Source organism: Strongylocentrotus purpuratus, unplaced genomic scaffold (assembly GCF_000002235.5).
Source record: "Strongylocentrotus purpuratus isolate Spur 01 unplaced genomic scaffold, Spur_5.0 spur5_scaffold_1, whole genome shotgun sequence".
Lineage (NCBI taxonomy): Eukaryota > Metazoa > Echinodermata > Echinoidea > Camarodonta > Strongylocentrotidae > Strongylocentrotus > Strongylocentrotus purpuratus.
The window spans coordinates 21,824,115-21,838,273 of NW_022145594.1; the positions used below are offsets into that span (position 1 = coordinate 21,824,115).

The following is a 14,159-nucleotide window of genomic DNA, read 5'->3' on the forward strand; positions in this document are numbered from 1 at the left end:
GAGAACATTTTGAAGCCAAAATTCGGAGTGGGGGCTACAGCAAAACTGAAGGAGCAGGCATGGGAGGAAATCGCGGACAAAATAAATGCCCAAAACCCTTTGGTCAAGAGGACGGTGGACGAGCTAAACAAAAAAGTGGCACAACTTGACCATAACGATGAAGGAAAACTTCTTCAAAGATAAAAGAAGCATCCAGAAAACCGGTGAGTACTAGTATATTAAATAATTTCTCTTCACGCTCAGATCAAAGACTAAATCCATCCGTCGACTTAATTCGTGTAGACTATACCTTTAAAACGAAAACGAATTGCGAAATATCGCGGTGACGTCAGCTTGGATTTAACCTTTGTCCTTTGTCTTTGAGATCTGTACCGGTACTATAGTAGTAGACTACCTTGGCTTCTGTTGAAATTAAATTGTATTGCCTAGACTCTATAGCCTATATTGCGGTAGTGGGCTTAGTTTTCTCCTTTCTGGAAAAAATAAGGGAGTGCAGAATGGTGATATTTGATTGGGATACCGTCGTTTGGTGGTAAGTGGAACAATATTTGTAAACAGTGAGTAAGTAAAGGCCTACCACAGCTAACGAGGATCGAGGAACGATCGTGCTAGTTTAGTTTGAGCGGGTCCCATTCATGATGTTTAGTGTTGGTGTTGTCTAAACCAAAATTAAGAAATTTTCACAATTATTACTCGGTTAGTAGCAGAGGTTGTACCTACTGAGTACTGGTAATATTAATAAGTGGTAGGATTTGCTTCAATTGAAAATGATATGTGTTAGCAACAGCAGTGATTGGTCCAGCTGCAGGGTAGATGATGTCTACAAGTACAACCCACTCTATTTTATGACTATGAGCACCTCCTTATTTAATATTAATATTATTTTTGATTTTTGAACTTTGCATCAGTTGTGATGTTTGTTGACAGTTTGCGATGCCACGGAAATCTGAACGTATATACCAATTGGTCCTGTCCATTACCACCTTAGATGTAGATGTAGATGGTAGATCTAGAAAGTAGAAGCAAGGGCGCTAGTGTAGCTCCGCCTCCGTATCCATTTTTTAGCAGTTTAATAATAATATCCATTCTTAGCAAAGGAATTTTAGCCCAATTTTTTACTCATTGTATTTTATAGGTCTATAGGTCTATTGCATTTTCCACCTGATTTTGGATCACACCCGACATCGGGAAACCTACGTTTAGGGCCTGGAATGTCGACGTCGTCGCTCAGTACCGTCTCTACGCGCTAGCTCCGCACCTCACTGAAGCTATCAGTCCAAAATTATGCAGACTTCTCGTATGGTTTATGGTATTACGCGCATGCACGATACCATAACCCATACGTCATACGAGAAGTTTGCGTAATTTTGGACTGATAGCTTCAGTTCGAGTTGCAAAGCTAGTAGTATAGGCCTAGCGTAGAGACGGTACTGAGCGACGACATCAACATCGAAGCATTAAACGGAGGCTTCCCGATTTCGGGTGTGATCCAAATTCAGGTGGAAAATGTGATATATGATTATGATTAAAATTAGTAAAAAATTGAGCTAAATTTCCTTTGATAAGAATGGATATGAAACTGCTAAAAAAAATGGATACGGAACTACACTAGCGCCGAAGCAAGACCGTCTAAATAAAATAGGAAAGGAAAACAAATTACATGTACATGTACTACTAAGTCTTAGGACCCTGCTTACAAAATACAAGTGTACAACTGTGTGTCAGCTGCAAATTGCAGAGACATGGTGAATCTTGTGTGTTAACATGAGTTTAATGAGGCTTTTACAGACCTAGTAGTAGTAGTCTAGGCCTACCTGTATCAATCAGACTTGATTATTAATATTATTAGTAGAGGTCTAATATTACTTCTTGGAACAGAACATCTGAAAGGCTTGACTCGATGTCGATGTCGAACTTGGATGTGATCAGTTTGTAGGTGTAAGAAACATTACCGCTAGACAAACTCCCATCTCCCTACTTATTTGCAAGGTGTGTAGCTCATATACCGGTAGACCACACATACATGCAGGGCTGTCAACCCTCCCGCATTTGGAGGGAGTCTCACTCTCACGCCACCACGCTCATTCTCCCGCTGCCCCAAAAGCTCATAGCGGGAGACTCCCGCCACCACGCCTTCCTCCCGCTCTCCCGCCAACGGTGTAGAATCTCCCGGTTTATGAAAAAAACATCCCGCCAAACCGTACTGTATACCAAAAAAAAAAAAGTGCTCTCCCCCCCCCCCCCCGCTTATTCAGCGGCTGGCACTTAATCTTTTCTCCAAAAAAAAAATCCCTCCAAGCAGTTTCCCAAAGTTGACAGCCCTGTACTCTGACTTTCTATGCTTTGCTGGAGTGCGGTAGACCTGTGTAGTTTACAGACCCTTGGCTTGTTGGCCATACCGGGCATACAACAAACAGAACAATATCCCACAATCATAAATGATAAAACTTCATACCGGTACTCAAAGAATTTACGTTAAACCAATTTGAATGTAAAGCAGAAGAATCTTGTATAATCCTTGTGCAGTTACATGTAGACTGTAATTCTGAAATGATAGGGAAGATACTAGTTCTGGCAGTCATTTACTCATTCCCACATAACAGACCTTTGCATTTCAATAACAATTTATTACTTAAACTTTGTTTTGCGAGTTGGTTGCCAAAATACTTATAAATATGTATTCATTGAATAATAAATATGAATACTTCCTTTGTTCACATGTATTGTCATCGGGTATATTACTAATTTATGGCATGGACACAATGAAAAACAAGTTGTAGACAAATTAAAATGTGATAAATGTATACTCAGTTACTCACTGAGTAAATTTATTTTATTTCAACATGAATTATCATGTACTCTCTTTTGCTCTTTTGGTACAGGTGGAGGTGTGGCAACAACAATGATGACCGCAGTTGACAATCATGTCCTGGACATTGTCGGAGAGTTTAGTCCTGTCATAGTGGGGATAGGTGGAGGAGCAGACTCTTTGGCGGCTATGCCTGTCACACCTAAACATGTCACACCTATGCCTGTCACGCCTAAGCCTGTCACGCCTGTCACACCTGTCACGCCTGTGATGTAAGTCCATTCTTTACATTGAAGATTAAGAAATTTGGGGCTTCTTGTATGAAGGGTTGCACAGGATGCTTGCTTTTTAAAGAAGATGTACTGTTCATGTAGGTCTTGCATTTAATAACGCTCAATGTAAAAGACCTCTGCCCCCCTCCATGTTATATGAATAGATAAATCAGTAAGAAGTTATGTTAAAAATTGTAAGATTGAGTTATCTGTGTATAACATTGTTGAAGAATATCTCACTTTCCATCCATTGATTCACATCAGTAAATATCAGTGATGAAGCTAATTGAAGGGTACTCTTAAAATGCTCTAACTACAGGTTATATAGTCATTTTCTCAGAAATAATAACCTGTGATTACTTTAATAGACCTTTGAATGTATAATTGAATTTTTCCTGCTAAAATCCCATGTTCTCATCTATTATTGTTGCACTGCAAGTCTATCAAATAAGAATCTATTTCTTCATTTCAGGCCAAGCACTCCAGTTGCCTCTTCTTCTAATCGACAGTCCTCAAACTCATCTCCATCAGTTGGATTTCAAGTCTCAAGGCCCAAGTTCTCAGAATCTGCAGGAAAGAGAGCCGGACAAACAGATACAACATATAATGATTATTTGCATGTAGAAATGAAGCGTGCTAAACTGGATATGGAGAGGATCCAAGCAGAGAAGGAGAAGATCTATCTTGAAAAACAGAAGCTTCAGTTAGAAATTCTAAAGCTTCGGTTTGAACTTGAAGAAAAAACACAGGTGAAGGAAGTAGATGTCATTGACTTCACTAATATTGAAATTTAAATCATCTTGTTTTTGCAGTTTATTTTTTTTGTACATTTGCATTATTTGCTGATAAGTGCACATTTCCGTAGTTGCTGCGACCTCAAAAGAACTCCATTCTCCTTCTCTGCTTGGAATCCTGTATGAATCTATTGACATGTGTAGTTAAAAATTATTTCAAATGGTCAGAGAAGTTTTGGATTGTACAGAAAAAAGTAGGTAATCCCACTGTGAGTATATATTTGTGGAATTAGTTATTGGGGAGATGGGGGGGGGGGTGGGGGGGGGCTGGGAGGGGTATGGCTACATACATGGATCCATTCAAAATATCACCCAATTGCATGCCTCTACTGATATCCAGATTTATTTTTGGAAGATTTGTTTTTCTCTCATCACTTAAAAAACTTTCCATACCTTGTACAGAAAGCTGTTGAAAGAGGTGTGTTTTATAGAAGATGTCTACAGTGGCCACTATTTCTGTTACATTGGGTTGCCTCAATTTTAATTTTGTTGTGAAATATGTATTTATTGTTGACGGCATGTATAAGGAGAAGTGCATATTTTTAATATTATTTTAGTTGATGTTTATTTTTTCATATAAACAACGCAAGTATATTATGGTTTTGAGAACTATATGTAAATTACAAGGAAAGTGGTTATCGTTAATTTTACAAGTCATCGATAGTGAAAATACATGTACTGTATATAGCTATTATATAATATAATTGAAATATTAATAAAACATTCAATGTTCACTTCATAAAAATCCAATAGTTTCTTTCATGTATTGAGAGCATGTATTGATTTAAAGATTTGTATACTGCCAGTTTTGCAGGCATAAAGTTTAGGTACATTTTCCAATTACTGAAGAAATTAGGAATTACAAAAATAATAGATCTAATTACTTCTGAGTAATAAGCTTTGGTTGATAATTTCCCAAACATGCTGAAGCAGAACAAACTAAAAAAAGACAATTGATGATTTTGATGAACAGTTAAGATATTTGGGCTCTGTTGGAAGATGACTTGATCTGAAGTGTTTTGATTGTGTGTTATGGTTTTATTGATTTTCCTGTTTAATTCTTAGATTTAGCAATCAATGATGATGATGAAAAACAAAGAGAGAGAGAGAGAGAGAGAAGGGGTGCAGAGAAAAATTTGTTTTTATATGGTGTGAAGTGCCAGGAGTGATAATTAAGAGGGGGGGGGTGCAAGAGACCTTAAAATTGAAAAGAGAGAGAGAGAGAAGGGGGGACAAACAGAATATGAAAAGATGCCCTCCTCTACCCACTAACCCAGTCCTCTGCCCATAAACTTTGAATGCAGATTTTCTTTTAAAATCAATTTGTTCCTTCTTGGGGGGGGGGATTAAAGATAAAATAGTAAAATACAAATAGGCACCGCTTTGTGACTAATAATGGAGCACCCCCACCCTCTCGCCTACCAAGTCGCACACACCTTTACAAGTAAATTAATTTAACACAAAATTGTCTTCCCAATTTCTCACAATCATGGATGCGCCCTTTGATCCAGTTGCATTAATATGACCTATCCCCTATGCAAAGCTACGCCACTCATTCCATTGCATAGCGAGTACAATTTTTTTTTTTAAAGGATATAAATTGTAAAACATTGAAAATGCACCAAACGAAATGATTGTCGACGATGTGTTGGCGATAGGCTTGTCCAGACACGCCATCATGTTCCATGACAATTTCATGAGGAGGCTGCTCGTCATCGGGGTGGTCAGGGGCGTCTTCGTTGTCCGGCATGTTCATTCTTTTAGCAATGTTGTGTAGAACACAACAACTAGCAATGATGCGGCTGGCTTTGAGTGGGCTCACTCGCAGTTCCCCATGAAGACAATGGAATCTTCTTTTGAGTTGACCAATTGATCTCTCAACCAAGCATCGAGTATGTTTATGTGCCCTATAGTATAAAATGAGTAAAGGTAAATATAACCAGTATTTATGGCAAAACCAGTTGATTGAAAAGGAATTAAATGCAATATCTTCTTACATGTATAATTATATTCACCTCAACAACCCTGGCTCCAGTGCACTGGAATCTCATGCAGGCTAATAGGCAATCTTGATTTAGTGGTTTTTGCTTTTTAAAATATTATAATTCACGATTGTCTCTTTATAAGCGCTAAAATGTACCTAATACCGGTATTTTCTTATTCTAATAATAATTTTTGAATTGCACCATCATGCTATCTCCGACCCCATTATAGACATAGATCTATCTATAAAACCAAAAAAAAACAATTACCTGTTAAAGTGTTCTTCCGCATGGTTTCGTGGTCGGAGAAAAGGTGTCATCAGCCATCGTCGAAGGGATAACCACTATCCCCAGCAGATGCCCTTCTGTATTCTCGAGTACCTCGTCCAGTCCACTTTCCCTCAAAATGCGCGAATCGTGGACGCTTCCTGGCCACTGGGCGTTTACATTGATAATTTCAGATTTTGCGTTCACGACTATTTGGACATTGATACTGTGGTATCTCTTCCTATTGACGAATTGTTCTTCATTTTCAGTGGGCGCTTGAATGCGAACGTTGGTTCCATCAATAAGCCCGATGATACCAGGGAAATTCGCCATCCGGTAGAAGGTGTCAGCGTTGACCCTCCTTTCCTCTTCATTAGGGAGACGGACATGCTCCCCCAATCTCCTCACAAGCGCGAGCGAAACTTGATGAATTATTCTCGAAATTGATGGTTGGGATATCTTCATGGTATCCCCGTCAGTATTTTGAAAACAACCAGTCGCATAAAAGTGAAGGGCTGCACAAACTTTATCGACTGGCTGAATGGCATGGTTTCTATTTGCCCTTGGTGCGATGTCATCATGGATCATTCCTGTAATTTCGATTATCCCTTCTCTGTCAAATCTGAACCTCCTAATAAGTTCAACATCGTTGTACGTATTCAGAGGGTGCACGCGCCTAGCAGCAAGATAACGTCGGACATCTCGATGATTATTGTTAATTCGATGAATTAATGCTGCCGTGTTTCCTACAGCTTTGAAAATGAGTTATGTGCCTTTCGCGTGAAGTTTAAGTATACTGGGTAGGATGCTTAAACTTAGGGTAAAATTCTTAATTTCTATTTAAGAATTTTGACTTAGACAAAATCTAAGATTTTATACCTAAACTCTGAAAAATCGGCTAAGACAAAGTCTTAAGTTAAGAAAATACCCTTAAGCAAATATCTTATATTGAATACGAATTTTGGCTAAGATTTTTTTCTTAGCCAAAATTTAAGAAAAAGTACTTAGATTTCATGCTTAAGATGTTAATTGAATACGGGCCCAGGTGTTTGAAGAACGTAACTCTCCTCAAGTCGATACCTTGATATTGACGTGATTTTCACGTGATTTTGTTTATTGGGCAGGCACCAGTTTTACATTTATCAAAAAATATTAAATTACCGGCAAAATTTCAGTGTAAATCAACACTTTCTATGGGGACTATTTCGGAAATAGTGCATCAAACAAATTTTCAAATTTAGTACTCTGTTCTTCCTATAATTTGTGTGCCTGAGTTGGTAAAAGAAAAATTACATCCTGACAAAAACTCAATATTTTAGGATAATGCGCTAATTTGTGCATGTTTTAATGTCCCGTTATTTTATCCATGATTTACGATCTTCAATGACATTAATTTTGCTAATGCGTGTTTTCGCGTTGTTTTTTTTTTGATTTTTGAAGTTAAAAAAAGGATGAAATTACACAAGTTTGTGTTCGCTTGTTCTACTCTGTACACGTTCAACAATGGGTGAGAAATCATTGAAAGGGACAGCGAACAGGTGCTGTGATACCATTATCTGATGTAGGAGTTCTAAATCCTGAAATTGCATGCGCTCTTTTATATCACCACCTGGTCAACAGTTGCAGATTAGCGCATATCTTTTCGGCGGCTTGGGGCATGGGGTCAAAGGAGAGCGGCTCGATTCCAGTCCTTCTCTACCACGTCCCTGCCCTAACCTTATACCTAACCTCAATCTCAATTGCAACCCTTGGCCTAACCCTACACATTTGACGAATAAAGCCTTGAGCAGTCGTTGCAGGAGCAAATGTTGGGTTACTCAAAATGCCGTGACAGACTCTCAAATTTTCAATTTGGTAATATGAAAGGCAGCTCTGTGTCACATTACCTAGTCAGCCTGCTAGATGATCTTCAGCGGGGCCTGGATTAGCCAAGTCATCATGCCACGATTTGTACAATCGACTTCATGAAAGCCTTTGACCTCATCGACCATACGAAGGCTCTACAGAAGCTGATTCAACTGGATGTCAACCCGGCCATCATCACAGTGATAGCTAGTTTTCTCACGCAACGTACGCAGACAACTCGATATTGCGGTACATCATCATCTGAGCAAGAGCTATTATGTGGGGTTCCACAGGGAACCAAACTCGGTCCGGTAATCTTCCTAATTATGATCAACGATGCCGCCGATACTACCTCCAAGAGATGGAAGTATGTTGATGACGTAACTATTGGTGAAGTTGTCCATAAAGCAGAGCCAAGTCATCTACAGTCTCATGTGGATGCTCTATCTACATGGAGTGAGTTGAATTCAATGAAACCAAAGCCTGAAAAATGTAAGGTGATGCATGTAACTTTCCTGCGTAATGGTCCACCTTCACCGGTGATTACTATTGGAAATCAAGTTTTCGAGTCTGTAACGTCGCTTCGCCTGCTCGTTGTTATCATTCAGACAAACCTAAAGTGGGATCTACAAGTGGAACAGGTCATCAAACGTGCATCCAGACGTCTATATATCCTGTGCAAATTGAAGAGGAATGGAGTTCCAACCAGTGATCTTGTGCTTATATACACAATGTATATCCGACCATTGATGGAATATTGTGAACCAGTGTGGAGCGGTAGCCTGACAACACAGCAGTCAGATAGCATAGAGCGGGTACAGCATAGGTCTCTCAGGATGATATCATACCCTGATCAACATCACTACGAGGAACTCCTGAGCAGCTTCGGCATTTCCTCCCTTGCCAGGCGAAGAAATGACTTACTTACCAACTTTGCCAAATCAATTCTTGTCTCCTCGCGACACCGTGATTTGCTTCCGGCTGAACGACAGCATCTCTCGCGAGGTGGACTTAGGAATTATAACCACCTACACATTCCTTATGCAAGAACTGAACGATACAGAACATCAAGTGTCCCCACACTTGTCAAACTGGTCAATGCTCAGTTGTAGATCGTCTATAGTAATGTATCCTATTTGTTTTTCTTCTTCTTTTTAATAATATTATAGTTATTGTTTTGTTACTTTGTTTAATTGAACTCAAGATCGATCCCCAAATCAAAATTTCGTGTACATATTATTGAGTGCTCTTCATTTTTCTTATTAAGTTGTTCTTAAACCACCGTGTATAATTCTGCTGCAATAACATAATTTAGCTCAACTTTAATTTAAAATGTAATGTGGAAACTCAACAGTTATAAGAATTTGTTTATGCTCATAGGCATTATACATCTCTTTATATGAAATGCTTTAATGATATATTTTTAATGTAATAATTCCATTCAACATAATTTGACCTTACCTGTCACACTACAGACACACCTGCATGTATACTTTTTCAGTCTATCGATCTCATTTTAACAATTGCAATATAATAATTCCCCCCCCCCTCTCTCTCTCTCTCTATATATATATATATATATATTTATTTATTTTTTTAATATTTTTTTTATTTAAAGAATATTTTTACTTGCAATAATTGGTTCAATATTTCAAGTAACTGTTATAGGTTGTTCATCCATCTATTATCATTTATTTATATGTGTATATAACTTTAGGTATGAACAATAATGTTAACTTTATCTTTTATCATTTTTATTGTACATTTATATGATCATTCCTGTTTTGTATGCACATTTTATGTAAACATTGCATTATTGGTCCATGGACTACTGCATTGTACATTGTATTATGTTGATATTAATAAACCGAAATTGAATTGAATTGAATTGCTATGAATTTATCCGTTTCTTTCCCGGATTTTTTAAAAACATTGTAATATTCATTATGAATTACCAGTCCACTGTGCGTTGCTCCCATGTTGTCAGGCACAAGAGGCCATCGCTGTAGGGTAAGGGGGAACCTCAAGACACCCTGACCCATGATCTCTCAACAGGAAGCACTCCTTCTCAATCCCTGAAACAGAATTATAAACATTTCAATACATATTGACCAAATTTGAAATTAAATAGCAGTATGTACTATTTGAGTTGTCTACAATGTTTACTTTCCAGCAAAAGGTCTTTTTTTTTCTTTTTGCTTGTCGTTCTTTTTCATATAGTGGACCTCCTTCTCCTCCCCCCTTGCACATGAGCTCAAAATGTTTATTCTAAATAGAGATATATTGGAAGTTAAATACACCTTAAATAAACACTTCAGCAAATTGTTAGTGGTATGTACTATTTGAGTTGTCTACAATGTTTACTTTCCAGCAAAAGGTCTTTTTTTTTTCTTTTTGCTTGTCGTTCTTTTTCATATAGTGGACCCCCTTCTCCTCCCCCCTTGCACATGAGCTCAAAATGTTTATTATAAATAGAGATATATTGGAAGTTAAATACACCTTAAATAAACACTTCAGCAAATTGTTAGTAGACATGCGGATCCATAAATAGCCCCCCCCCCCCCCTGAATGGATACTTCTCAAACCAGCCCTTTAGCGGCCTTTGTATCCCTCTCCAACTTTACCTTGACCTCACTCATTTCAAAAATGTCCTTTTACTTGAAAAAAAACTAAACATATCAAGTTATAAGATCAGAGGTAAATATCTTTACCTTCTCTTGTGGTGGTCTGTGTTCTCCAAGGACATTATTGTTTCAAGCACATACTCCAAGAAAGCAAGCATTTGGTACTGCGACAAGTCTCTTAAAAGTCTTTAAATAATCTGGTCCAAGTTTTGGCGCTTGTTCACAACTCATATCAACTGAGCTATGACCATACTTTTAGTGTTAGCTATTAATTTTCTTCTGACCCAACTATCAAAGTAGTTAATCAAGAGTTGGACGTAAAATTAACAAAAAAGCTTGGATCATTGATGCAGTTAAGTAATATAGGCCTATACTCGTATCTAATTTTCAGAGATAGTCCCGCCCGAAAGTTTTGGCAAAGGAGTGACTGGGTGACGATGGCAATCGAGCTGAAACATTACTCAAGAGGATAAAAAAACGATTCAAAAGTTCGAGTGTAGAGAGGTTACAGTCGTGCTATTGCCCTCGGCACGTCTCGGGCAATAGCACGATTGTAATCTCCCCTTGAGTGTATATTAAAACAACTATTTCTCTCAAAGCAGTCATTATTACTATACTATTACACAAAGAAATCTCCACAGTTTAGTTAACGTTCTTTGTTTGTTTCACAATAATTGTTGCCTTTTCATCATGTATTTGGATTATCATATCGCTATATATATGCATGAATATCCCGCACTACACTTTTCTTTCAATACATCTGTATACATGTTCTAAATAATTGGACATATTGATAGAGTTCTATAACATCAATACTAGTGATTTGGAAGGGATGTTTCCTATAATTCTGCGGAAATGCATTTTTCCTCAATTAAAAAGAAAAAAAAAATTACTTTGAAAAGCATTTCCACAAACTTGAATGACAAGACTTTTTGAATGACATTGTTCTTTTGTATGGTGTATACATAACAGTTATGTGTTTGTGTTCTTCTCTCTCTCCCTTTCCCATATTTTCTCTCTCTTTCTCTCTCTCTTGCTCTCTCTCTCTCTCTCTCTCTCCCTCTCTCTCCCATATCGCCCTCTCCCCATTCTTTATCTCTCTCTATATATATATCGATCTCTCTCTCTCTCCCACATCTCTTTCCCTCATTTTTTTTTATCCCTTTTTCTCTTTTACCAGCCCCCTAATTGTTCTTTATATATATATATATATATATATAAATCTTACATTCACTCTTCATTCAAATATGTTATTATTAACCATGAAGTCACTCACACAGAAAGTCTCTTGTTAGAAACTGACCTGAATGATAGGAAAATTACTGCAGGTATTATTTATCGTAAGCCCAATACTGATATAGATCAATTTCAAAACTCCTTGTTGGTAAAGATTAGAAAGATCGAAAATTGATGAAGCAAATGTAGTTTTACTTGGAGATTTTAACATTAATGCACTACACAAGGAAGGAGTATATATGAAAGCAGAACAATTTTTAAATTCTTTGCAATGTTTGGGTATGCAGCCACTAATCACTTCACCAACAAGAGTAACTGAAACAACTTCCTCTCTTATTGGCCATGTGTACACTATTATGAACATTTCTTCTATTTATGCTGGAGTTATAGAAACTGATATATCAGATCATTTCCCTATCTTTGTTGCATTTGAGCATCTTAGGAAGGCAAGTAAAACAAGCCACAAAAAAGTCTGTGTTTCGTACTTTCAGAAATTATGATATTAATAAATGTCATGATGATCTAGGTAAAATTAAATAGAACAGTGTAAGTGGTTGTACAAAATTAAATGAGTCAACCTCTGTATTTTACGACTTTTTTACGCATTTCTGTGACAAGCATGCACCAATTATGTCATCAAATTCGAAGAACCTAAAAAAAGGGGGAGAAACCATTGATGACTAATGCTATTTTAAATTCAGTCAAGAAGAAGCACAAGTTGTATTCTAAATTAAAGGCATCGAAATTCCAACAGAAAGACGAGGAAGAATACAAAATGTACATAAATGTTCTAACAACAGTTCTACTTTCCAGAGGCATTTGATACTATAAACCACAGCATTCTCCCTCCCCCCCCCCCAAAAAAAATAAAAAATAAAAAAATGTCGCACTATGAAATACGTCGGTAAGCCTTGCAATGGTTTGAAAATTATTTGTGTAAACGATCACAGTTTATACAATATAAAAAACAAAATGTCTTTCACCAACATTAATTTTACTAAATATAAACGACTTACCTAACTCCACAAACTTTTTCAATTTCGGATTATTTGCTGATGACTCGAATCTTTTTCATACTTTTAATCCTAGACAAAAAGAAATTGATTTAGAAATTGTAGGTGAAAATTTAATGAAGGTGCATGAATGGTGTAATGCATAATGAAGTCACAGTTAACCTACAGAAAACAAACTATATGATTATGAACTCCAAATGTTGATCAATATAGGCCGGGATGCAAAGCCCCAAAAGTCGACTTCTTGTGACCACCGTCAGGCAACTACTTTATATTCTTAGATGTTATGTAGAAATATTATAAATAGCTTGCCTCAAACTCGACAAGCGTAAAAATGGAACATTCTTTTGTAATTAACAAAACCCCGAGAAAACTATTTATATTTTCATCATGATTGTAAGCCAACCAGTTTGCGCGTTTCACCGCATCATTTAGAACGGTGAATCCTCTATTGACCAATCGCATCCGATCCCTCGTTGCATTTCACCTTCACCGTACAATATGGACGCGTACAGGTCTTCATCATTGCGTCGGAAGCTGATGATTCTTAGGGGAAAACTTCTTTTTACTGTTTCATGCACGCAATTGAAACTTATGGAAGAGTTATTCCCTTTTCAGAGAAAAACTTCAACAAGATTTTAGAGTGTGCCACCCTACGGAAGGAGTTGAAAAATCGTCCAGAAAGTGACATCGCAACCAAAGCAGACGATGACGATGTGTGCACAACAACAAGGTGGGCTATGTAGCTGTCGTATCTAGGATGGGTAGTAGTAGTGAGTAGTGCGACGTATTGCATGGCCTTTGGCTTTGACTTGTTTGGCAAATATTGGCATGATGCCATGTTTAGACTCTAAATCTAATCATGTTCGTACCATTACAATATGATGTGTAGATGTGATATTTATTATGTTTTAGTATTACTGCAATTTAGGTGTCATAAATTGTATCTGAATTGCATATTAAAATTAGTACGATGCTAGAGACGTAGAGCTAGAGTAGGCCTATAAAATATAATTCATTCACAGTAGTGTACATGTGTTCTGGTCTGAACTCATTTGACCTCTGACAAAAGTAAGGTATATGTGACCCCGGGATAACATTGAGGCCAGTCGGGTCACTGTAGAGCATCTACCATCCAAGTTTGATTACAAAACGGGCAAACGATCGCAAAGTCATTCAAAGTTTTGCAAGCGTAATGGACCGACAAGATTTGGATTCTTAATCCCACTCCACCTACAATTCGAGCTGTATACAAATTGATATCATATTCATGTATAAACATCACTTATCCCCCTACTCTTATACGAATAGTGGTGA

The 14,159-nt window shown here is 37.4% G+C and overlaps 2 protein-coding genes across 2 annotated transcripts in view; one reads left to right on the plus strand and one right to left on the minus strand.

Moving 5' to 3' along the window:
- Positions 1-425: 425 nt before the first annotated feature.
- LOC105439105 lies at positions 426-4,009 on the plus strand. The gene is made up of 3 exons (XM_011667688.2): positions 426-532; positions 2,883-3,081; positions 3,554-4,009. Exons 2-3 carry the CDS (start codon positions 2,903-2,905, stop codon positions 3,873-3,875), a joined length of 501 nt encoding a protein of 166 aa, XP_011665990.1. The 5' UTR covers positions 426-532; positions 2,883-2,902; the 3' UTR covers positions 3,876-4,009.
- Positions 4,010-5,472: 1,463 nt separating this feature from the next.
- Positions 5,473-14,159, minus strand: part of LOC115921280 (putative nuclease HARBI1) — a gene marked incomplete at its 3' end in the record, with an annotated part of 105,055 nt that continues 96,368 nt past the window's right edge. The window contains exons 3-4 of the mRNA XM_030978610.1: positions 6,133-6,755; positions 5,473-5,864 (exon numbers count right to left, since the gene is read on the minus strand). Coding sequence (XP_030834470.1) covers positions 5,473-5,864; positions 6,133-6,755 — 1,015 coding nt within the window. The remainder of the gene's footprint in view (positions 5,865-6,132; positions 6,756-14,159) is intronic.